Here is a 27,245-nt window from a genome sequence, read left to right on the forward strand (position 1 = left end):
TCGCGAGGTGCGCACCTCTCAGCTGTCCGTGTCAAAACAAAGTATCCGAAGAATAGTTCCGCTCTGTCCTCAGAGATTTACCGCATACATGTAATGAAAGTATCATACGGTCTGGAATATCAGTGACAGTTGGAATACTTGTTATTACAGGTAGAGACGCGTCTCCCCGCCACCGTCGCAGCAAGTATTGGTCTGTTCTGTAAGCTCCGCCCTAACAACGGAGGGGGCGGAACTTAATCGCGGCGGGGCTTACCGGTGGTTAGCCCGGATGTCCGGCAGGCCAGTCCGAGGCTGTACTGTATAGTGTCTTATTTCTACCCATCTCTCATTTTCTTTATAATATTATATCATACAAATTATTTTTCATTTTTATTTTTACTTGTATATTTATTTTTTGTCAAGCATTTAGTTATTTATATTATTACTATTATATTACAGTGATGTATTTGTATTATTCATTTTTATTTTTACCATCATGCTACTGTTTTCAATCACCACCTTTGGCTCCAGAAGTTTTTGCTGCACCACTCTTAGTTTACAGATTTAACAAATCCAAAGCCACACATGGAGATAGATGAGATGAGTGAATCTTTCAAAATTCCATTTAGGATGGATTCACCAAGTTCATCAAGTTCAATCATTATACCCATAAATTAATAAAATAGCATTTCCTATATGAAGTGCATGTGCAGCACTCTTCTACTTCTTTGGTGTAACTAATGTGAATGGAAGCTAAGGAGGATGTTTGCCAACATTGATGTTTAGCTGTTGCTGTTTAAATTTGCATTTCTTTTTTGTACACTTCACGCATTATCTTTATTCATTAGATATCTTGTTTAAGGTTTTATAAGACAAACAATTTCTAGCGACAGTATAAAGTATTTTAAATTAATTCCAACTACACCTGCTGCTCTATTTATTGGAGTAAAAAAGAGGTTGATATCTGTGACAATCAGAATAAGGTAATTAACAAAGTTAGAATCCATACATGCCACAACATTTATTTATGTATAAAGACAATTTAGCGTTACAGTTAGAGTAAAGTATATTGAGAGACTTTGAATCACAGCCATTGCATTATTTATCTTATTGAAAAAGTGTTTCTAAGACAATTGAATATTCCGGTTAGTGTACAGTGTATTTAAGTACTATAAACCACTTTGGCTGTGGTATTTCCGGAAAAAGGAGGATGGAGGACTTTATAAAACATACGCTGTAGAGTTGCAATTTTATTATTATTGCAATATTTTATGTGGGAAAATGAGTAACTGAAATAATCCATTTTTGGTATTCTGATTTCTACAACACCTATTCAGATATTGACTTCAGTAAGCAAATGTATCTCAAACTATGAGTAACTTTAAAGATAAATCACTAGCATTGCTTTGTTTTTGATTGCCATCGATACATCTCTGACTATGTCCAACTATGATCCTTATTTATTAAGCTTTCTATCTCTGTCCCTATCTATGTAAGGCTATCGCCGGTGCTAGCCCTCCCGTTGAAGAGATTTTCCTACTTAACAGGAATTGCGGAGGTACATGTGGTTGTGCATAAGCATTTGTTCTAATTGAATCACTCGAAAGATAATTACTCTTAAAAAAAAAAAAATATATATATATTATATTTAATTTTTTTAAAAAATATTTTACAAGTGGTACTGAAAGCCCATGTCATGACTTCCAGTTCCACTGTGCATACAGTGGAACTGGCAAAGTCTGGGTCACATATGTGCAGGTGCACCAAAACTTTTCTTTTCACTGCCAGACAGTATTGCTGGACAGCTAAGTATCACTCAGCTGCTCCTGCAACTACCCTATCATCACTTATTTGTAAATAGACCTATCTTTCCCAGAAAAATTATTCTGGACAAATATATTTGCTTTGCAGACTTATTAAGGAGTGATGTGTATTTGATGGGGCATTTTTGGGTGTAAGATATGATTACTAATAAGTGTTTCATATGTTTACAGCAGCAGTTAGCAAATTGCTTATTCAGGATTTATTGTTTGCTACATTTTATAGGGATTTCTGCTCATTACATAATTCATGATATAAATACATGGTTTACATATTATGAAATAATCTAAGGGAAATATAAAATGACTATCATCTGACTTTTTATATTTATTGTATGCTTTTAAAATGAATGCATATATGTGTTATGCTAAGCCAGTATCAATGTTCTTTTAAATTAGCTGTATCTTATAAATCTTACTGCAATTTTATGGATTTTAATTATTTGTAAGCAGTGGTAAAACCTACATCTGTATATTGGTTTTGGATTGTTTAGTAGGGAGGAACAGTTCCTTTCTTAGCAAGCTGCAACACTGGTTTATTAGACAGTGAATTATAGTAGTGAAATATAACATTCCATAACATAGTGCCTGTGTGTTTTTATGATTGTTTACCTTCATATTTGCTGTTTTATTCACAATGGCCCTGAGTCATTAAGGAGAGAAAGGCATGAAAAAATTAGTACATTCGCACCCTGGCAAAACCACGTTGCATTGGAGGGAGAAATAAATTTAAAATGTGGGGACAGATTTATAGTTTGGGTAGGGCATGTCCTAGATCAACTTTAACTTTTAGTGTAAAAATAAAGCTATCAAGTATTTGTGTGCTACATGAAAAAGCAGCCAGTATTTCCTTATGTGCAAAATAATAAACTAATTTGCATCTTTTGCATTGTAACATGGTTTATCCAAGAGCAAACGTACTCCTTTTTTTGCTTTTCTCTCCTTAATGATTCAGGCCCAATGAGTGCATATACAATTGAAGATGCATCCGTGCATGTAGTTCATTGCTTTCTTTCAAGTATATGTCTAATACATAGGTCAAATATATTGTGATTTTAAAGTAAAAAAGATCTTTACAGAATTACTAAAAAGATAAATCTATATCCTATAAGGATAAAGTATATTCCAAAATATTAATAACTATCCTTAAGTGGGATCTATTTCAGCAAAAACAGATGTTTATAAAACATGTAATTTTCGGGCTCAATAAAGATAAAGTATATTCCTACATTCTGCAACCACGCCTACTGCACTATTTATTTTAATAAAAATATATTTAAAAGTCTAGATGAGCTGATAGACATATCTGTGTCATGTAAAACAAATTTAATTTTTATAATATAAATGACACCAACAAACGCATTTATTACCTACTTAGGATACATTTTTCAAGATGTGTATAAACTATATGTAACCTTACAAATATGTGCAGTGTGCGGGCTGAGCAGTGTAAACCTAAATGCATGTGACTGCATCAGTGAAAGTGCTAAATAGGAAGTGTTGTGCAGGAATCAGAATTCACTTAAGAAACTTGAAACTTGAAGTACAAACATAGAATCTCAGAGCACAAATGTTATTTTGCATCCTCATGTGACTACTTTTGGGCAAACTATGTTTTGTCAGGAAACCCCTCTTGACTACCTTTACCGATCACAAACCAAAATCTGCGCACTCATGGCTTGGAAGCTTACTGTAAGGGAACACACAGGATTCCAGCCTAAACCTCCCACTCACCTCTCTCTGAGGCAACAGATTTAGCTGGTCCCTTACCGAACACAGAAACACACTTCCCCCCCTCTCCGCAACTGCCACCATCTACGTATAAGGCCCGTAGCAAACCTATGACTTAACCAATTGCGCACACTGTGTGCTCTGGTAGCTAAAATAGTTAACACTTCACACACTGATATCCAAAGGGTTAACCCAGCCAAGTAATCTATCTCTCTTAAACAGGCAGTGAATTCGTTTAGAGCAATAAGGACAGCACTTATTAATTCTTAGATTTAATATACAAAAGGTACAGTGCTTACAGATTATGAAAGCAATTAATAAACAATTGACATACAAATAAAAAATTGCATAACAGTTATAAAAACAAATGGAATGAAAGTACAGAGCATAACTTACGTATAATAATCTAGATGCCTGAGTCAGGCAGAAGAGATGGACAGTCCTTCAGTTAGATTGAACGCAAAGAGTTGACAGCTTCTTGTAACTAGTCTCAGCTTTTTAAAGATACTCTTACACCTTTGTAAAGAGAGAGAGATATCCGCACTAGGCAAATCTCACACCAAGGTCTATTGATAGGATCTCTAATATATTATAGCCTATCAAAAACAGGATGTTTATAATATAGTAAACAACATCCTGAACGGTGCACCCATACACCTGAAATGCAATGTATACCAAAAGGAAAAGAAAAAGGCAGGTGACTGAGGGGCACTCAGAACAATGGATGAGTGTATTTATTTAAATAAAATTCAATTTTATTGATATGCATTAAAATTTATTTGATAATTCATCCTATACCCAAAAGCTGGCGAAATATTAAAAACAAAAACAAAAACAAAAATGGATAAAATTGCAGATCCACTGCAAACTTAGCTCGGTGGTCCTATATTGGTTAATAGGTTCTAAATAGAAAGTATCGCTAATGTAGGTTATTATATAGATGTATTGGTAACAAGGAAAATAATATATATGTTTCTTTGCTAAGGGTTCCCTAATAGCAAATAAATCTCCTATATTGTCTCCAATGATGCATTATGTCTCTAACAAGATGTCTATGTAATTGAGAGAAACCCCTAGTGGTGACTTATAAATAGCTATCTAATGAGCTATAGGGTTAATATATCTCTTAGAGAGTATAATATATGTACATAAATCGTTTCAAGGAGTTGCGTGGACACCCTAATATAAGAACGCTGAGTAGATCAATATGAATCTCCCTAAATGCCCTCTATTTCTTGTAAAGAGAAATCCCTTTATCATGGGGTAGGGAAGATGGTCTTGATAAAGCTGATAAGCGAAACGCGCGTTGGCGTTTCTTAGCTCTGTGTGTCAACATGCTAATTTAGTAGGAAACGCTAAGACCATCTCCCCTACCCCATGATAAAGGGATTTCTCTTTACAAGAAATAGAGGATATTTAGGGAGACTTATATTGGTTTATTTAGCGCTCTCATATCAGGGTGTCCACGCAACTCCTTGTATTGACTCTATGTTCATATATCACATTCACTCAGAGATATATTAACCCTATAGCTCATTAGATAGCTATTTATAAGTCATCACTAGGGGTTTCTCTCAATTACATAGATATCTTGTTAGAGATATAATTTATCATTGGAGACAATATAGGAGATTCATTTGCTACTAGGGAACCCTTAGAAAGGAAACTTATATACCATTTTGCTTGTTATCTATAATTGTTTAGGAAACGTTCAGACCATCTCCCCTACCCCATGATTTAGAGATTTCTCTTCACAGAAATAGAGGGCATTTAGGGAGATTCATATTGATCTACTCAGCGTTCTTATATTAGGGTGTCCACGCAACTCCTTGAAACGATTTATGTACATATATTATACTCTCTCAGAGATATATTAACCCTATAGCTCATTAGATAGCTATTTATAAGTCATCACTAGGGGTTTCTCTCAATTACATAGACATCTTGTTAGAGACCTAATGCATCATTGGAGACAATATAGGAGATTTATTTGCTATTAGGGAACCCTTAGCAAAGAAACATATATATTATTTTCCTTGTTACCAATACATCTATATATTAACCTACATTAGCAATACTTTCTATTTAGAACCTATTAACCAATATAGGACCACCGAGCTAAGTTTGCAGTGGATCTGCAATTTTATCCATTTTTGTTTTTGTTTTTGGTTTTAATATTTCGCCAGCTTTTGGGTATAGGATGAATTATCAAATAGATTTTAATGCATATCAATAAAATTGAATTTTATTTAAATAAATACACTCATCCATTGTTCTGAGTGCCCCTCAGTCACCTGCCTTTTTCTTTTCCTTTTGGTATACTCTTACACCTTTCCCCACCTCCAGGGAGTTGTGGTCTGTGACACTATTTACAACCACAAATTGCATATTCCTTGTTTTAATACTCAATTGTACTAATAGACCTAACTTTCCTGTGGAGTGTCATGCAGACCCAATTTTATTATTAATAGATCCACTACGAATATACCAATTTATTGATACTAACAGGCCTAGGTCCAGTGTGTTAGTTAAGCTTATACTCATTTCCTTAATGTCTCTGTGTGACAGAATGCTTTATTTGACGTATGGAGTGCCCATCATCATGTTATTTATGAATGTGGTTGATCACTACTTTTATTGATTTTAAGTGGTATTTTTGAAATTGAAATATATTTGCCTGTAAAAAATATAGCAATTCCTCACGTGGTTTCCTTGTGTAAGACCACAAACTGTGAACGGCTCCCATATGTCTGTCCAATGTCTCTTTAAGTTTTAAACATTTCTCCTGTGTCAGGATGTAGCTCACTCCAGGGGGCCTTTGAAGCTGCTCAGCTTCCCCTGAAAGTGGTGCTTTCATCTTTTAACATAGAGGTCGGCAGAAGCACCAAGTAAACACACACTAGATACTCTGACTTCATATTTTACACCATAGTAACTCAATTTATCAATGAATTGATTTGATATACCATATTTAAACTACAGTTATGATTAGGCCTTATTCCCCTCAGTTATATTATTGGTTAATCATTATAGCTGTATTTCCTCTAGGTTCACTACATAGGGCAAAAGCAAAACTAGTGCTTTGTGTCCATGTTGAAAACCAAAAAAGTGTATTATACGCCCAAAACACAATTTGAGTCCAACTCTATATTTTCCCCTCAATGTTCATGCTCATAGTAAGGCGTTTTGTGGCTGCTGTGGGATATTGAGGCAGCACAAACAAACTATAAGTCTGTATCTATGAATTTATGGATATAATATTTCTTTTTGCATAGCTGGGTGTTACTCTATAGTGCAAAATGAATGTGAGTTAGATGCACTTGTTGTAACATGCATATTTATGGAAATAAAGAAATCCTAGCTATGGCTGTTACAGTATGTGAATGGATAGTTTTTGTGTAAGTGTAAGATGTCACCAAACAAAGAAATATCATAACAATGAGAGAAGAAAAACATAAACAATAACATAAGAACTGTGAGTGCAAAATGATATAAAGTAATGTTTCTTTGCATTCACATAAAGTGCATGAATCCTTGGGGCTCAGGTGCTATCACAGTATAATTACTACTTAATTTGTTGCTTAGACAAAAGACATTGATTCATTTTTGTTGCTCTAAAATTCCCTCTAGAGATAGAATAGTAGAAGTAATATATATTTACACTTGTAATAATTACATTTTTAATTTCACTCTTCTAAAAAAAAAGCCATCAACATACAGTGTTTTATATTCGTAAACCTCACCATTTCAGCTGTCATCAATAAAACACATTCTTTTTAATTCCTTGCTCAGATAATGTAAGTAGGATTTATGGAAGATTGTGTGTGTATTTTAATCATTCATATCTTACTAGGAGGATATCACTGTTCAAATTTATAGCTGTCTGACAAGGTTTATCTCACTTTTTGTAGTAAAAAAAAAATTGAAAAAATATGCTGCATCCCACTTGGGAGATTTACCATGGTGCTGGCAGTTGGTGACTGTATGAATGAATGATCAGCAAATGTGGTGTTCAAAGCTATCCAAACACACATATTTTGACAACACTAGTTTAAGTAGAAAGCAAGATGGTCAAAGGACTCAAGTGAAATCTGGTACCATATGGAGCATTGATCAGGTTTAAAAATGCATTTAACCGATTATATTCTGGTGAACATTGGGAGAATTGCAATGTACACTGAGATTGTAAGAAATTATGTAATGCATTATAGTTCATAGCACAAATTAACATTCTACTGATTATAAATAGAATAGAAAGGGAATAGCTCCATTTAAATTTAACTTTTTAAATGACTGGTGTATTATAATGGACTGTCAAAGTTGTAATTTTCTATTGTGGCAATCTGTGTTTACTTTTACGTGATTGCACTAACATGAATGCCATTGTATACACCGTTGCATGAAAAGATGTTCGTTTTTGAATGGGTATAAATGGTTTCTCTGGATGAGAGGCAAGGTATGGCATTTCACATGCATAATAACCTAAGAGCAATGCCACACAAATGCAACACAACATCACAAGCAAATAGATTTGTTTCTGCAAGTAAGGGGACTTAAATGAGGTACAAGTGTTACAGATAGGTTAGATTCTGCTATGCACAGCGGCAAAAAGTGTTTGCATCATGAAAAAAAGATCTTTCTTTTAACATCAGCTTGAAGTTGGGGGAGGAGCAACCAATATGTTTAATGGGATGCTAAAAACACAACTTAGGCATGGGTAATATGCCTGGCTTGTGCCACAGAGTAATTAAATTGATGTTGAAAAATTGCTAAAATGGCATTTGAAATAACGATTGCCCTTTGTCCTCATACTTTCCTTAGTTAATTAATACCTTAATAAGAGTTATGCAAGCAAAAATCTGGAAAATTTTGGTGGGTGTGGGGCAAATGTAAAATAGGTCGCTCTATTATTTATCATTACAGCCTTGTAAAGGAATCCACTGTCCAGCCCATTCATAAATTATCACCAAGGATTTTTCATCTCCTACATATTTTCGACCAAGGCTGTAATAAGCTTTTCCGTGTTTTGCAGGTTTTTGTCCAATCTAGTATAATTCTTTTTTTCCACAAGGACTGTGAATATTCTGTCCTGCATACAACGACAGAAAAGATGATAGGAAGATGAAGAAGAGGGCTATTGATATGACACATTACTGTTTCCACAATGCTTTGCATCATGTGACATGATACATGCACGTCTTATTCTAACCAAGTCAACTTCTGATACAATGGGGTTATTTATGAAGCCATTACACATGCCTGGTGCTGCCAATGTCATTACAACATCACAAATCAGCATTCACAGGTCGTATATAAGACCAAACATGAACCTGCCCATCAAGATAGAGGCCATTATGGAATGTCACATATTATGATGTGTGGACATGGGTGGGTGGGATTAACATTTCTTGCTGCTACAGGCTAGACCAGTGGTGGAACTACCACTGGTGTGTCAGGTGTGGTGCATTGGGGCCCATGGATGTAATAGGGCCTGCTGCTTGGCAGATGCAGAGAGTTGGGGCCCTGGTTCCCTCCTCTCCGCCTCCCTGCTCTGAGGCCAACAGCTTGCTAGTTCCACCTCCAGGCTAGACAATAGTTGAACCTAAAGATAAACTAGATATGTTGAAACAGGATTATTTATTTAAATGAGATACCAGTGGTAGAGATTGTTAAGGTGCAGGGCTTTATGGACTCATAAATGAGCTTGGAAAATATTCCACCAGAAAATGTTATAAAAGTCTGGAAATCTGTTGTAAAATGATCAAGCTAAAATGAATGACTTGGGGCACCATTATGTGATAGCATAAGGCAATTGTGCAAAAATAGATGTATAGTGCATATAACTTTTACAGTTAATAAATGACCATCAATATGTGAAAATTAATGGTGGACTGATTAATCATGTGAAAACTATCATTGAAGTTTCCACAACGTTAACTAATTTTAGCCTTTAAAATGTGTTCCCATGAATAAAAAAGGTTTGTGTGTCTTTAGCTCACAGTGAAATTACAATATGGTCTGACAAGCTATCATGAGATATTCTGAATGGTAACATGTACTGCACTGTCAACTCACCCAAGTATTTTCACCCAAAACTAAGGGGTAGATTCGATTCTACAAAAAACGTAGTTTCCTGGAAGGGCCGCGATACACTGCAAAGTGATTTTTTTTTTAATGAAAGTACTGCTCACTTTAACTCGTGCCTCACAGAGGTGCGAGCAAAAGTGAGCAGCACATTTTACCGCATAAATGATGAAAATGCGAAAAACACAGCTATTTGAATCTGCCCCTAAAAAAGCACTTTTAGGTGGATTTACTTTTATGTGAAATAAGGTAAATAGCAAATATCTTTCTTAACTGTGATCTATGTATAATCCTGTTCTACTTTTTATGGTCTTGAGAAAGAGATCCTCACACATGCCCGGTCTAGTTTTTTTTTTTTTTTAAACGACTAGCAGGGTTGTTGAAGCTTCTCCTCCATCCAAATAGGAAGCTCAGTTCCCAGATAGCAGGATGGATCTTCTGTTCAGGAAATATATATGTACAGATGAACCTACAGCAGCATGAAAATGTGAAATTAAGAATTGCAATAAATTATTAGTGTAGTGTCCAAATATGTTTCATTTGTTAATTGCAAACACTTATTTTAACTAAGAGAAATCTGTAACCAAATCTTTTTCATTGAGCTAGCTATCATAAGGGTGGATAATTGTAAAGATTAAAATAGCAATTTAAGCAGCACAAAATCCTTATTATGTTGCTTTTTCCCTTTTTTACAGCACGTATTATAAGAACAAAACAGTGGTGCGAAATGCTTCCATGTTTAGAAGGAGAAGGCTGTGATTTATTAATCAATAAATCAGGCTGGACCTGTACGCAACCTGGTGGGCGAATAAAGACAACTACGGTAAGTATAACAGGTGTAAAATTTGATGAAAAATCAAGCCTAAAAACATTACATTGCTCATGTTATATCTGCCTTCAGGTGTGAGTTTATATGTTTTTTTTCTCTAGGACATTTTTTCTGTGCCATAATATACATCTAGCCCCCACAGTTATCTGTATTAAATGAATAAATGTAAATAATTCAGCCCTGATTAAGGTCATATTTAAATTTTATGTTATGTAAATAATATATTATTTGTATACAAAATAAAACAAGAAAGGGTAATGATGTCCAAAATGCTACCACTGCACACCTGCCTCCTTAGACACTGATCTATGTGGCCTTTCTTCAAATTTGGCCCTGATCCTATTACGTATAATGTCTCTATACCACTGATGAAATGTTATTGGGCTGAAAGAGTAAATATTACCATTATTATCACAAGTTTGAAAAGTTTACAATCTGCAGAAAGGCATATTTTGAAGCACAATAATTCAAAGACAGAGATGTGTAATAAACATATATTAGTTAAAATATATTGGTTAAAATACAATACTTGAAACAAACCATTAAATCATTAGAAGGGTTTAGGAAGTAATTTATAATGTACATCTGTTAAGCATCATTTTATTGATCATTTTAAATACAATTTGTTGTTCAAAGAAGACATTTTTCCAAGATAATTTTGTTTTATAATGTAATTTATTTTATTAGCGCAATCCTCACAAAATGATGGCAACTCAGAATCAATAAAATTTGCAGAAACTCAAATCTTACAGCTTTGCACAGCTCTATTTATTAGCATAGATATTAAACATCTGACACTATTTGGTGAATGACATATGCAAACATTTTACCTTGTACCAGGACATTATCAAAAACTGACGTCGATTGGAATATTATGCATTTTGAAATTCCCATTTTTAGTTTATTTGATTGATGTTGTGTATTATTTGCATAGAAGCAATTTGTGGTAAAAAAAAAAAAAACAAGACATTCCATACAATAATTGGTCATAACAAATGCAACAGCAAAGATGTAGCTCATCTGTTACTGAACATATTTAGAAGTGCCTTCTATCTTTGACAGAGCCTGTCAGAGACTATCAAAGCAGACTATTTATTAAAAGCTGACAGGGATTTTAATATACAACTGTTCTACTTTAAACATACCAGAACGTGATTCGTTAAGGCATGCAAAACTAACGTATTGTACGTTTTTAAAAAAAATGCACGTAATTCGGGCATACGCACATCTCTATTTAACTAGAAGTGTATCTGAAGAAACGTCTCTTGGTGATTTGTTTAGTTATTCTCTACTTATATATCACTTAGTGTGTATTGAGACAGACACAACACACTGCTAGATACATACAATACATATGTGGAACAAAATGTCCCAGCAGACTGCACAGAAGGAAAAATAAGTATTTAGTTAAAGTCACCTGTTAATATTGTAGCCATTAATGACAAAAAAAAAAATGTTTTCCATGAAATACATTTATCATGATATAATTAATATCTACTGTACAAAAATGCATTTTCACAGTTGTTCTTGATTTCAAACACATGTTCTAGCATGCATAGGTGAGTGCCAACTCTCAATTGGCAATTACCTGTAACCGGTGCAAGTGATTTGACTGAAAACACATACCTGAGAGATGCCCAAAGTATGAATTGGAGGCTGCTGAGGGAGCTGTAGCTTGGCACTACCTTACTGTACATTGACGACGTGCATACGCCCCCTTCTCCTCCCAGTTCTGCTTATGAAATCGTAAACTGTCATAATTGTCCTTTGCATTTATAGATGAATTGGATGTACTTTCCGTTCACTGGCATATGGTCCATTTCTGGGCATACACAGCAAATTAAACGCAAAATACGGCACATATAGGCATTTATGACCCGTAATGAATCAAGCCCACCACAGTTACCTGTTGTTTCTATCTTCCATTCGAGAATTATTTTTGAAAATATACAGTACATTTAGCTACAGATTGGTTAGAGTAAGATATCATATTGATTTTGTTAATTCACCATCAGGATAAGTCCATTAGCAATGCAATGCAACAATAATACTTGTTTTACGTTTTTCAGCAAGTGAAGGGCACATTAGTGCCTAGTATTTATCTTGTTTCAGGAGCACACGAAGCATTAAAAACACTGATAACAAAAATTATGTCTACTCAATGTTGCCAACATGTGGTTATATGATCAGTCATCTTTTCCCTGTATCTCAATTAACACAGAGTAAATGAACCTCAAAAATCTAATCTTATTTGTTGCATTATCAAATGTTCTATACCATTGAGAAAATAAATTAATTTTATTATCAAACTGTATATATTTTGCCAATGATCCATTTCTGCCTAATTGTTATTTAATGAATTCTTACTTTTAGATTATGTGATTTCATTGAATTGAACTTAAAAAGCATTCATGCTTCACTTCCTTAGTAGCTAACCTCGCTAAACCTCTGTAATTTTATTGTTAAATTAGCTGAAGTGGGAAATTAAAGAGTATCAAGAACCTAAAAAGAGAGCTCACAGTAGATAAAAGGTGTAATCACTCTGACACAAATTTTCATGCTTAGCTAGTAAAATATACCAACAATCTACATTTGAGAAGGGAAGTGACTATCTTAATAGACCTTATTTACAGATTAAGCAATAAGGCAGACCTCTCTATTAGCACAATCACATGCTATTTGAGCTAGAAATTAAATTAGTTTTACCTAGAGATTAAACCGTGTTTATATTGTGCTCATTGTAAGTGATCACATCTTTCCAAATTTAAAACAAACACAATGCAATGAAAGTAATAAAAATAACTTGCACCCTGTGAGTTCTATTTATAATATGACACAGCTGGTTGTTATGAGTTTTATTACACCCCATGATATTACTACAGTTATTGATATAACGAATATATTATTGAAAAGTAGACTGCATAATGTCATAATCTGATTGCAGAATAGTTAACAGTGCTCTACTATGTCTCAGGTTGAAGCCACATAGGCAAGAGCCACAACACAACGGGCCTGAGTCATTAAGGCAAAAAAGGAGTAAATGTTCTCTGGGACAACCCATTTTACAATGCAAGGGGTGCAAATTAGTTTATTATTTTGCACATAAGTTAAATACTGTCTGTTTTTTCATCTAGCACACAAATACTTGATAGCTTACTTCTACACTGAAACTTAAAGTTGATCTAGGACATGTCCTACCCCAACTATAAATCTGTTCCCACATTTTAAATTTACCTCCCCCTCCAATCAACATGGTTTTGCCCAGGTGCAAATGTTACTCCTTTTTTATGTTTTGCTCTCCTTAATGACTCAGGCCCAACATGTTTAGGTGTGTTTGATTTGTCATTCTTTTAATTTGGGTACATACGGGTGAGCAGCAGATGTAGTGTGCAGGATTAGAATAATCTCTAGCCACTACATTAGTCTTAACATCGGCACAGAGTATTTCAGGTCAGACTTCTCCTGGATGTGAGATAGAATAGGGCATCACATGCCAGTCCAAGTATTACAGATTAGTGATGAGAAACTCCTGTTAAACTGGTGCATGGAGTGTATGGTGTCAAATGCATCTCAATATGAAACAACATTTATACATTTACTTTTATTAAAATTAAACAAACATTCATTTTAAAAAGTAGTTTCAAATATACCAATGGAAATAACATTGTTTCTTGTTTGGAATTTGGAAGATTTTATTATCACCAAACATTTAATGAGTAATATTGCAATTCTAATTCTTATATTTAGCTAACAATTATAATGATTCTTTGTTCAAAATGCATATAACAAATGACCATAGCCAGTGACTTAGTGAGAATAAATCAACTGTGCAGTGCTGCTACAGCATCTGTACATTAAGTATTTAGATCTTTGCAGCAGGTGCTAGCAACTCATTTTATGAAAGAACATGTCTGATGCTGGAGACAGTCTATTTGAGGGAACTCCAGCAAACATAAATCTTTTGGTTTGGAGTGTCACTACAGTCAAAAGCATAAAGCAATGCACTGGGCTCTTATACTGATCAAACACAGTCTAAGGGCTAGATTTACTAAGCTGCGGGTTTCAAAAGTGGGGATGTTGCCTATAGCAACCAATCAGATTCTAGCTGTCATTTTGTACAAGGTACTAAATAAATGAAAGCTAGAATCTGATTGGTTGCTATAGGCAACATCCCCACTTTTTCAAACTCACAGCTTAGTAAATCTAGCCCTAAGTGTTATCTGTACTTTAACACCTTCCCTTCTGACACTGCATAAATATTGGTGACAGACGTGACTTTGACTGAGCAGACTTAGGTGCTCCAGCACAAGGCTCCAATGGAAACCTGACTGTCAATGATATGCTTGGGTTTCAGTACTTAAAATTCCTGGCCACCCAATTTCTCAATTTAAGATTCAAATTGAGTGTTATGTAAAGCTTAATTTAGAAGTCTGGTCCAGGGACTCACCTGGGAATTTCTGTATGTTTAGAGAAACCCATGGTGATGCAAGGGAAATCTGTCTCAGGTCTCCCTTACTTGTCAACACCAATAGATGCAATGTAACATGCATCTAACAGTGACTGGCATGCCACTTTCTATTATTAGATCTAGAATACATTGAATTGACCATTGTTGACAATAGGGGAGACCTGGGACACGTTACATGGTTAAAATCAAAATTGAAAAGTACAAAATCTACTTTTATTGGTATGCTATATATGTTTATCATATTTAATATAGCATAAGCATGTTTGGTATCCCTATACTTAGAGCAATAAGACAATTACGAATTATGGGAACTTTCTAGGATTGCACTAATTGGGCACAAGGAACTACCATATGAAAATAATATGGAAAGTATATTGCTTTGGTAAATGTAACATGTTTTTTCTCTTTAGAATTCACCTAAAATAAAAAAAAGTTACTTATTTTTCTTGCTACTAAGAAAGCACTATCTATGCCTCCAAATATGATGCACTAGTCTACGCAAAGCAGTTAAAATGATTTTAAGTTTAACAAATGTATAGAAAACTGTGAAATGTGGTTTGACCATGACCATTACAAATCCGGGGACAGATAGGACCCTTAGAGCTGCCTTATTTGACACTACCTCCCAGGAGGCTTGAAGTCTAACGACACAAGATATTTTCACCAGTGACCCCCGCAAGGGGATATGGGCTTGGCTGCTGTCGCACTGCTGGTCACGGCCCTCCTAGTTGGTGTTAAGTGAGATCTAGTGGAGTGGTTGGAGTAGAGAATATGATGCACAAAGTAGGACTTCAGGTATTAGAGGAACTGGGATCTACGACCAGGTAAGTAATAGGTCCAGGTATGCTGGGAAGCACACAAACTGGATCAGCGGCAGCGACAGAGGTCCAGGAAATGGTTAGTACAGAATACTGAAGCTGGAGGAAATAGCATCTGCAACTAGATGCAAACTTAGGTCCAGATATGCTAGAAAGCAGTGAAGCTGGATCAGGAGGAATACAGCATTCACGGGAGAGGTCCAGATGATATTTAATAGACAATACAGGTACTGGCGAGAATATGGATCTGCGGCTAAATGTACTGTACACTTGTATCCAGATATGCTTGGGAGCACTGGAGCTGGTTTAGGAGGAGTACAGCATTGGCGGCAGAGGCCCAGGTAATATTCAATAGGCAGTTAAGGTACTGAAGGAAAATAGGGGTCTGTAGCTAGAAGTACACTTGGGTCCAAATATGCTTGGGAGCACTGGAACTGGATTAGGAGGTGTACAGCGTTCGCTGCAGAGGTCCAGGTATTATTTAATATGCAATACAGGTACTATCTAGGATTTGGATCTGCAGCTAAATATACACTTGGATCCAGACATACTTGGGAGCACTGGGGCTGGACCAGGAGGAATACAACGTTTATGACAGAGGTCCAAGTAAATTTAAATAGAAAATACAGGTACAGATGAGGATATGGATCTGTGGCTAAAGGTACACTTGGGTTCAAATATGCTTGGGAGCACTGGAGCTGGATTAGGAGGTGCACAGCATTCGTGGCAGAGGTCCAGGTACTATTTAATACACAATACAGGTACTGGCTAGGATTTGGAACTGCAGCTAAATGTGCACTTGGATCCAGACATGCTTGGGAGCACTGGGGCTGGACCAGGAGGAATACAGTGTTTACGACAGAGGTCCATGTAATATTAAATAGAAAATACAGGGACAGACGAGGATACGGATCTGTGGCTAAATGTACACTTGGGTTCAGATATGCTTGGGAACACTGGGGCTGGACCAGGAGGAGTACAGCATTTGCGGAAGGGGTCCAGGAAATATAGAGTACTCAGTATTGGTGCAGGGTAAATAGCGAAACTGCGGCCAGTGGTGTCCTACAGGTATAGGTAGGCTGGAAGCATAGAAATAGCTGTCAAAGCAAACAGGAGCCAGGGAAAACGTTCACACTCTAGGAGAGACTCAAAGAACTAGCAATGAATGAAGAAAAAGAGGTGACTTAAGTAATGCAACCAACAGAAGGCGTCTGCCAATGGAAGTGAATGGGAACTGTCAAAAAGATGGACTGCGCATGCGCAGACCGTAATCAAATATGGTGCTGGATCCGAGAGAGACCGCCCACAGAGCGACCCAGGACCCAACCGAGTAATCGGCGGGCCCGGAATGTGATAGAACTATGAAGGGGTTAATACAGCATTCTCATATGGAAATGTACTTTTTGTATAATGGTATGTGGGACTTCTTGTTCATTACACAGGGACGTCACATGTGGGTTTTCATATAGGGACTCACCATGTGTATTTTTCTGAAACAAGATTAAATTCCCTGAAATAATTAGCAGTGGTGCTGTTTAGAATTACTTTTGGTTTATAGTGTCTGCAAGGATGCTTTATTCACACTATTGTATTTTCTCATTTTTCAAGTTTAATTCTTAAGCCCAGAAAATCAATCCTTTTGCTAGCAATAATATATTTTGCCTTTTGTAATGTAGGATTTTCCAAAATTTGGTGTGACGCACATGTGAAAATTGAACTACATGGTGTTAATATTAAAGCAGGCAAAGGCACATACAGTAAAGTAAATTTAGAGATTGACAAATAGATATCTTTTTCTTTTATTTTTGCCAGGATACACATTTACTCAATATTCTAAAAACATTGTTGGATTGCAAGCTCCACACAGTGCTTGGTTGTTCACACAGATGGAGCAGAGAGATTATCTTGGACTAGACTTAATTGAAAATTGCAAAACTTGATGTACAGTTCACTGCAATAAGCTTTGCTCCAACTGTACCATATTTTGGTTTGTGTGTGTATTTAAACTCCAGTTTATGCAGCTCTGCAGTTTATAATCTAGCTGTACCAATAATAACAATATTATTAATAATAATAATAATAATAATAATAATATAAAAAGTGCAATCTTTTATTTTCCACTAGTGACAGAAACAGTTACAGTATGAACATTTCACAGCCCCAAAAATTAACTAATGTTTAATATCGCTGTAACTGTTCTCAAGATGATAATTACTTTACAATGATATACTTTATTTGAATCCTCTTTTAACTATTAGTGATGAAATATTTCTGTATTGGTATTTTCAATGCCAAATCTTGTTCCCATGCTTTGTACACAGAATCATTCTTACTATGTTTAGTATTTGAACAAATCATTTTGAAATTCCCTGCAAACTTACCTTGTGGATGGCTAATCTGTTCACAAGTCTGTGAAGTTGTGTTTCTACTTTGCTGCCAGTTCAGTAATGGATGAAAAAGTTATGATTCTTTCATTGGCAGCTAAGGTAACACATCGTTTTATACTTTCTTATTCCAAACCTGAGGGCTACAGACAATATTTGGTGAGAAGTTACTCGTACACTGTAGATCCTTAGTATACATATCTGTTAACCCCTTCATGGAAAATGACATCTAGAAATGTCTAATATGGTGGTGTCATGCCACAGATCGAGCTTTTGGAGGGCCATAATGGATACTAAGGGTTCCTACATCTGCGTGACCCCTATCTCATGACAGTGGATGTCAATGACAGACATTGGGTGCAATGCCAGGGAATATTTTGTTTAGTTTCTGATTCCACAATGTCTGTGAACTATAATCTGATCACTTTTTTTTCAATTCAGCATTATTATAGGAATTCTCAGTGACATGACAAGGGATTTTCTCTTGGAAGGCAGGCTTGGTATCTTGCACTGGATAGTTAGCAACTAAACAGGGTAGACTTATTTAAGTGAAAATAGTGAAGTAATAGAGAAAATTAAAAGTGCTGTTAATTTCCCTGTTTATGCCACTAAAACTCAGTACTTCCTACATTAAAAACACACATATTTGGTATCCCTATTCTTGGGAGAATTAAACGTTCTAAATATTTAAAATTGTTTTTTGTCACTATTTAGTATAAACTAAAAATGTATGTCAGTATGTTACCAATAGAAAATTCTATGGGACTGATTCATCACGGCACACATATTGAGCGCAACATATGTTTGTTCTGAAACACATGTAAATCTGCTCTGCGCACTCCTGAATTCATCATGGCATGGATCTCAAGATACGTGCGCTGTTGAGTTTAGGTGTAGGTCTGCTGTGCTCTACTATACAAAGCACTGCAGGATACATCCGAAGCCTACGTGAATTATAAATTTGCAATAGAAACACAGAAAAATATATATATAGGATTAATGCCACCAGTTAATAGCGAAGGCATTTATGATAAAATATAAAAAGTTATTATTTTTTCTCATGAATTACATTTATTAATATGTTGTTAATGTCTACTGAATATAAAATGCATTTTTACACTTGCTCTTGTATGCAAACACATGTCATAGCATGCATAGAAAGCAAATGCCCCTTCCCCACTCTGTTCACTCCCCAAAATTGTAGGCTATAGCAAATGTCCTTTGCATTCAGAAGTAGAGTGGACAGGGCTGCATTTACTGGCGTGTGCTCAAAATGCAGATACGTGCCTTGATGAATCAGGCCCTATATGTCCCCAAAATATTTAATATCAGCTTGAGTAAATTTAAAAGTAAAGGACCTCAGTCATCATGGTTTGTGTCTGCTGATTTTGAGTGTATCGAAAGCAAAAACCAATCTGCGCATGCTCAGATCCCGGACCATACGCTAGTAAGCGCAGTCCTATCCGCTCCATCTTCGTATACAAAGGACACATACTACAGCCTACGGATTCGTGGAGTGAATGGGACAGAGAAGGAGCATTTGGCTGTAGTCAATTTATAGTAAGGGTATGCCAAGCTCACAGCCACATACAAAATCAGCTCTGGGCGTCTCAAAGTTACTTGTTTTTCTGCCGTATCTCTTGGACCAGTTATAGGGCTAATCTAAGTCTTAGTTATGTCAGTATCGTACACATGCTCTAACGTGTCTGCAACTGATCTAAAGATATAAATTATGGGATGCAATTTACACTTGCAATTTAAGTGTAAATTGCATCCAGCTCTACATCAGTGTCACATGCCAGCCTCCTGCGGCCACCACTTGAGGACCGGCATGCCTACCCTCCTCCTGATTCTTCGCTTCGCTTTGGTGTTCGGCCGCTATCCATCCAGTGTACTGCCGCTGATCTCTGCTTACCTGTCCCACTCGTCAGTGGTAAATGCTGTGGATCATCACCCGCTACCTATCCAGTGTACTGCCACTGATCACCGCTCGCCTGTTCCACTCGTTAGTGGTAATTGCTATGGATCATCACCCGCTACCTATCCAGTTTACTATTGCTGATCTCCGCTTACCTGTTCTACTCGTTAGTGGTAATTGCTGTGGATCATCAACCGCTACCTATCCAGTATACTGCCGCTGATCTCTGCTTACCTTTTCGACTCATTAGTGGTAATCGCTGTGGATCCTCATCCACTACCTATCCAGTGTACTGCCGCTGATCTTCGCTTCCCTGCTCCACTTGTTAGTGATAACTGCCGTGGATCATCGCTCCCTTCTCTCTAGTGTGTTGCCGCAGATCATCATTCACTTGCTCCACTTGTTAGTGGTAATTTCTCCCCTTTGGGAGCCGAAACAATAATCTCTTTAATGATTTTTCAGTCTTTATCTCGACATTCCGAAGAATCTTCGATGAGCCGGGGCGACTCATCTCCTCAGCCTCCAATATCCTCCGGTCATGCAAAGGATCACGTTCTGTGGCCCAGTACGTTATTGAATTCCGGACTTTATCCTCTGAACTTCAGTGGAACAACAAGGCCCTGGTAGCTACCTTCTGGCAGGGTCTCTCTGAAAAAGGTAAGGACGATCTTTATTCTCAGGAACTGCCCGCTACTTTGGATTCCCTAATTTCGTTATGTAACAGAGTAGACATAAGGTTCCAAGAAAGAGTTTCTGAAAAGGAAACCTTAAACCGACCGCCATTCCGGCTGGCTCCCCGGTTCCAACTTCCTAGCTCCTCCGATGAGCCCATGCAGTTGGGTCATTCACGCCTAACTCCCGAAGAAAGAGAGAGGAGAATGACAAATAAATTATATATCTATTGTGGCGACTCTGGACATCTCCTAAAATTGTGTCCTAAATGGTCGAGAAATGTCAGACCTTAGCCTGCTAAGGAGAGGTCAGGTTCAACCACTCTCCGGATTTTTCGTTTGGAAAGACTTGCTCCTTTTCCATCACCTTATATTGGGTTTCTGAATCTGCCTGCACTTGTGCCATGTTGGATTCTGGTGCTGCCGGAAATTTTATTTCACTACTCCTAGTGAAATAATTGGCTTTCCTTACCGTCCCACTGAAAGAACCTATTGTTATTACGGCATTGATGTAGCTCGCCTGACTAACGGTCTTTTTCATAGATGTACAAAACTACTCTCCTTACAAGTAGGGTTCCTACATTATGAGAAAATCTCATTTCTCATTCTTCCTCAAACTACTAGCCCTCTCATCCTAGGCTTACCCTGGCTTCATCTTCACTCACCTCATTTGAACTGGTCCTCCTCTCAGATCTTGGCTTGGGACAAAGCCTGCTCAGGGAGATGTCTTACTCAGATCAAATCTTTGAGGACCCTTCATACCTCATCGGATTCCTCCACTTCCACACTTTCTTCCCTGTATTCCTCCTTTTCTGATGTCTTCAATAAGTCATATGCTGAGCGACTGCCTCCTCACCAAACCTGGGACTGTCCCATCGATTTAATTCCAAGTAAAATTCCGCCTAGAGGACGAGTCTATCCCCACTCCATATCGGAGACCGAGGCAATGCGACTTATATCATAGAAAAGCTGCAACAAGGATTCATTAGACCTTCCACCTCTCCTGAGGGAGCCGGTTTTTTCTTTATAAAGAAACAGAATGGAACCCTATGGCCTTGCATTAACTACAGGGGTCTGAACGTCATCACTATTAAAAACCGTTACCCCATTCTGCTGATCACCAAATTATTCGAACGCATTAAAGGAGCAAAAGTTTTTTTCCAAGTTAGATCTCCGGGGGGCATACAACCTCATCAGAATACGAGCTGGTGATGAGTGGAAGACAGCGTTCAACACCTGAGATGGTCACTACGACTATTTAGTCATGCCTATCGGCCTTTTTAGTGCCCCTGCCGTGTTTCAGAGTTATTTTAATGAAATCTTCCGTAACCTCCTGTATTGTTCCGTGGTAGTGTACCTTGATGATATTTTAATCTTTTCTAAGGATCTCCAGTCTCATCGTCTTCATCTTGCCGAGGTTCTCACTCAACTTTGTAAGAATCACCTCTATTGTAAGTTGGAAAAATACTCCTTCGAGGCTACTGAACTACCATTTCTTGGTTACATCATCTCTGGTTCATTACTTTGGATGGATCCTGAAAAAGTTTGGGCGATTCTGGAATGGCCTCGTCCCAACATCCTCAAGACTATACAGCAATTTCTTGGATTCGCCAACTACTATTTATCTCGGGGTACTCCACCATCGTGGCCCCTTTGATGGCTCTCACCAGAAAAGGACCCGAAAACCAGCATTGGTCACCAGAGGCTGTCGAGGCCTTCTCTTTCCTAAAGAAAGCCTATTCTTCTGCCCCCGTTTTGAAACAATCTGACTTATCTCTCCCGTTTTTTCTTGAAGTCGATGTCCCTACTATTGGGGTAGGAGCTGTACTATCTCAAAGGTCTAGTCAAGGGAAATTATATGCATGTGCTTTTTATTCCCGCAAATTTCTGCCACCTGAAAGGAATTACTCCATAGGCGGGAGTAATACCTACGGGAGGAACTCTTGATCTGGTTCCATGCCTCACGTTTTGCTGGACATCTGGGAGCCCGGAAGACCTTTGAGCTAATTTCTCGCCAGTATTGGTGGCCCAAGCATCAGTCTGAAGCTAAGGACTTTGTAGCCACGTGTGCGATTTCTGCTCAACACAAATACCCTCGTCAACCTCAGCTGGGTCTTCTTCATCCTCTCCCATTGCCAACCAAGCCTTGGACCCATATTTCTATGGACTTCATCACGGATGTACCTGCTAGCAAAAAAATGTAATACCATCTGGGTTATCGTTTTTCCAAAATGGCACATTTTGTTTCCTTGATTGGGCTACCTTCCTCAGCGGTTTTGGGTCAGCACTTCGTGAAGGAGATATTCCGCCTCCATGGCTGCCCTTATGAAATCACCTCGGATCGCGGAGTCCAATTCGTCTCTAAGTTCTGGAGATCTGTCACCTTCTTGGTATTTGTCTACAATTCTCCTCGCCTTACCATCCTCAAATTAATGGCCAAACAGATAGAGTCAATTAGGATCTGGAGACTTTACTCAGAATTTTCTCTTCGGCTAACCAGGACAATTGGGTCGATATGTTACCTTGGGCTGAATTCGTGCACAATAATGTCTTTCATGAGTCCACCTCGGCGACCCCATTCTCTATTGTGTATGGTGTACACCCTCGAATTCCTGAATTTTTGGCGTTCCTCCCCTGAGAGTTGGTGTCAGAGTTTGGCTATCTACCAAAAATATCCGTCTCAAAGTGCCATGTATGAAATTTGCTCCTCTATATATTTTTCCCTACAAGATTGCTCGAGTTATCTCTCCTGTTTGCTTTAAACTCCAGCTTCCCTCAGCTCTCCAGATCGCTAATGTCTTCCACATTTCATTGTTAAAGCCTCTTGTCATTAATCGCTTCTCATCTCCCATTGCCTCTTCTGCTCATCCTCAACTTCAACAATCTGAGGAATTTGAGATTAAGCAGATCCTGTACTCCAAGTACTTTAAAGGTGGAGTAAAATACCTTGTGGATTGGAATGTTCGTGGGTGTGGGCATCTGATGTCAATGCGCCTCTTCTTCTAAAGAAGTTCCATGCTAAATTCCCCAGGAAACCTGATCCTAGGTGTTCACTGACCACCTTTAAATGGGGGGGGGGTACAGTGACACGCTGGCCCTCTGTAGCCACCACTCGAGGACCGGCATGCCTAGCCTCCTTCTGATTCTTCGCTTTTCTCGCCGGCAGTCATGTCGGCGGCGGTCCTGCGCTTGCGCAGATCGTCCCACCTGTTCTGCCTGCTCTGTTCCCCCAATGGTTGTACCTTCCTGACATCCCTTTATAAGGCTCCTCTCCTCACCTATCAGTGCTGGTTCTTCGTGTCTACTTCTAGCCTGGAAGCAGCTCCCCTCTCCTCCGCATTGTGTTTGCCCGCTAACCATCCAGTGTACTGTCGCTATTCTCCGCTTACCTATTCCACTCGTTAGTGGTAATTGCTGTGGATCATCACCCGCTTCCCATCCAGTGTATTGTCGCTGATCTCTGCTTTCCTCTTTTACTCGTTAGTGGTAATTGCTCTGAATCATCACCCGCTACCTATCCAGTGTACTGTCACTGATCTCACCTTCCCTGCACCACTTGTTAGTGGTAACTGCCATGGATCATCGATCTCTTCTCTCTAGATCGTCACTTACCTGCTCCACTTGTTAGTGGTAACTGCCGCAGATTCCTGCTCTCTTCTTCTCCAAGTATATTGCCTCCCAGCATCATCTCATCCTGCCACTAGTACTACTTGGGGATTACCTTCATCTCTCGTGCCAGTTCTCTATCACGTCTCACTGGGAACTTCCCTAGAGAGTCGAGACTAGCAGGATCTCACTCATCCTCTGGGTGGAGTCTAGTCAATCCCAGTCGAGACCAGCAGGATCTCACTCATCCTAGTGGATTCCTGACAATCAGGCCCTAAGTGTCTTGTTTATTTAAGGCTACCAGTTTTCTTTGTTGATTCATGAAAAAGCTAAATAATGCTAGCAAACTACAGGCTCACATAGGCCTGTTCCTAGGGCAGCATAGATGCAATAGGTTGCACTCTGGTTACCTTACAAATCGTTATTTTTATTTAATACAACTGAGAGACAGTGGGCGTGTAAACCAATTGACTTGCACTGTTTCCATTTACACCAAAAGCATCTGCCGACATATTCCATAGTTACTAGGTATGTAAACAACGTTCAACCTAATTAAATGGCTTTAAAACATCTTGTCATTCTTTTGACATATAACCAGGAAGCATGTTTTTATAGACACACTTCTGGTCTCTCTAAGTTTCTCCAACACACCATACATTTAATATAAGACTGTATCTGGCTTACAGTTCATGCAGTGGAAAAAAAATAAAGACCTTTTTGTGTTATATATATGTAGGCATTATGTAGTTGTAATAACCCATCACCTGAAAGGCTACTAACATCATTAATAAAAGTGCACTCAGTATTGTTTACAAAAGAAAAAAGAAAAATGTTAATAAGTGTTTCTATGGTATATTGGATTGTTTCCCAACATCTGCTCCTTCCCTCGCCTCCTGTCTGACTTGATTATTCATATACACAACATATGTTAAAAGTATCTTTTCTTTACTTGTAATCAAATAAGTCCAATTTTCTGAAAAACAACCATGCAAACTTTAAGACATCTTAATTTCTAACTTTTTAACAGTGAAGCAGTTTTGTTCTTTTCAGATTTATTAGAAAAAGAATAAATAAACCTTGGTTAGACACTTATCCTGACCTTGACACTCATAATGAAAACTGCATTATCATAATGTGTTTGTGAAAATATTACATAATAATCCGAAGACAAAAAATCTAACTTCTTACCGGAATTAATTGAGTTTTTGTCAAGTTTTGCGCTAATTGTATATTTTTTGGCCTCACATTAGTTTTTGTGTATTTTGTGTTTATTTCAAGGACAACTATTGAGCTGTACACAAAGCACATGGAGCTAACAAAATATCTGTACACAAAGCTTTACTGTTAGTTTGGAAGCATTAATTTCATATTTACATTACATTATTTCAAAGTAACCAAACTTCTATCTTCCCTTCTTCAAGAGTCTCCTCTCCTCGCATCCTCTCTATCACTAATGGTAATAACAATATCTCCTCTTTTCCCAAATTTGATGCCTGGGTATCATCCTTGACTTTTCCCTCTCTTTCAACCCCCATGTCCAATTCCTCATTCAATCTTGCTGCTTTTATCTCCACGGTATAGCTCGTATAACACCCTTCCTCTCCATTGATGTCACCAAAACTCTCATCAATTCTCTGATCATTTCCCAACTTGATTACTGTAATCTCCTCCTTATTGGTCTCCCCTGAACCTGTCTCGCTCCTCTTCAGTCAATGCCACAGCAAGGCTAATCTTTCTCCATGGTCTACATCTGTCTCCACCCTCTGTCAGGTAATGTACTGGCTCCCACTCCACTACAGAATCCTTTTCAACCTCTGCACACTCACCTACAAAGCCCTCTCTAACTCCATTTCTCTTTATGTCTCCAACCTCACCTAAATTCATACTCCCTCTCACCTTCTATGGTTAGTCATCGGCCGTCGCCTCACCTCCCATTAATAATCTCACTTTAGCATTTACGATTTCTCCCTTGCTGTCCCCTTCTCTGGAACAATCTCCCTTGGTCTATCAGGCTATCCCCTAGCCTGCAAAACTTCAAATGATCCCTTAACACTCACCTGCTCAGGAAAGTCTACCCTTCTATAAACTCTCCCCTGCCCTCCTCAACCTGCCTCTTCCTGAATCTTCTTCACTCAATCATAGTACACCTCACACTCATTCTTCCTCTGCTCCTCATACAACCCACTCCTGTTTATCTCTTCCTTCAGATTTCTAGTCCCCTCACCCTGACTTGCCACTAAATGTTTCCTGTTGGTTTGCTCCTTCGCTTTAGATTGTTAGCACCCTCGAGCACGGCCATCTAATTCATGTGCCCTCCTCCTGTTACCTTTGCACCAGCCCAGCTTCATTTCTGCACCTCACCACTAGGCCCCTGCCCTTGGTCCCCTCACCTTCCTTGCCTTTGCATCTCTACCACTGACTCTGATCCTGGGCACAGGTTCAGCTTGCTTTAGTTCACTCCCACCACTCCTTCTTCCCTTTTCTAATTCCTAAGTGTTCTGAAATTCACTTATACCCCTTTACCCTATTCTTAGCTGAGTTGATATTTTAACTGCACTTTGTTTATTATATTGTCCTGTATGCTGTATTCTGTTTTGTCCTATGCTCTCTGTATGGCACTGCGGACACTTTGTGACATCGTATAAATAAAGGATAAAAATAAATAATAATAAATATTATCTTTTCTGCAAATAGTTAATAGGCTCCTCTATGAGCTATATATAATAGCTATACTAGTACTGTAAAATAATAGATGGATAGATAGATAGATAGATAGATAGATAGATAGATAGATAGAAAGATAGATAGATAGATAGATAGATAGATAGATAGATAGATAAAGTATCCCTGAGGGAAACTTCAGAGGGAGCCAGCTACTAGATGCTTTGCTTAGTCTTTCGCCCCTATACCCAGGTCGGACGACCAATTTGCACATCA

At 37.8% G+C, this 27,245-nt stretch overlaps 1 protein-coding gene across 2 annotated transcripts in view; it reads left to right on the forward strand.

Moving 5' to 3' along the window:
- Positions 1-27,245, forward strand: part of TAFA5 (TAFA chemokine like family member 5) — a 474,858-nt gene that overhangs the window by 328,197 nt on the left and 119,416 nt on the right. For both annotated transcript variants that reach the window (XM_075208869.1, XM_075208870.1), the window contains exon 3: positions 10,310-10,437. In XM_075208869.1, coding sequence (XP_075064970.1) covers positions 10,310-10,437 — 128 coding nt within the window. The remainder of the gene's footprint in view (positions 1-10,309; positions 10,438-27,245) is intronic.

Source organism: Mixophyes fleayi, chromosome 4, assembly GCF_038048845.1.
Source record: "Mixophyes fleayi isolate aMixFle1 chromosome 4, aMixFle1.hap1, whole genome shotgun sequence".
Lineage (NCBI taxonomy): Eukaryota > Metazoa > Chordata > Amphibia > Anura > Limnodynastidae > Mixophyes > Mixophyes fleayi.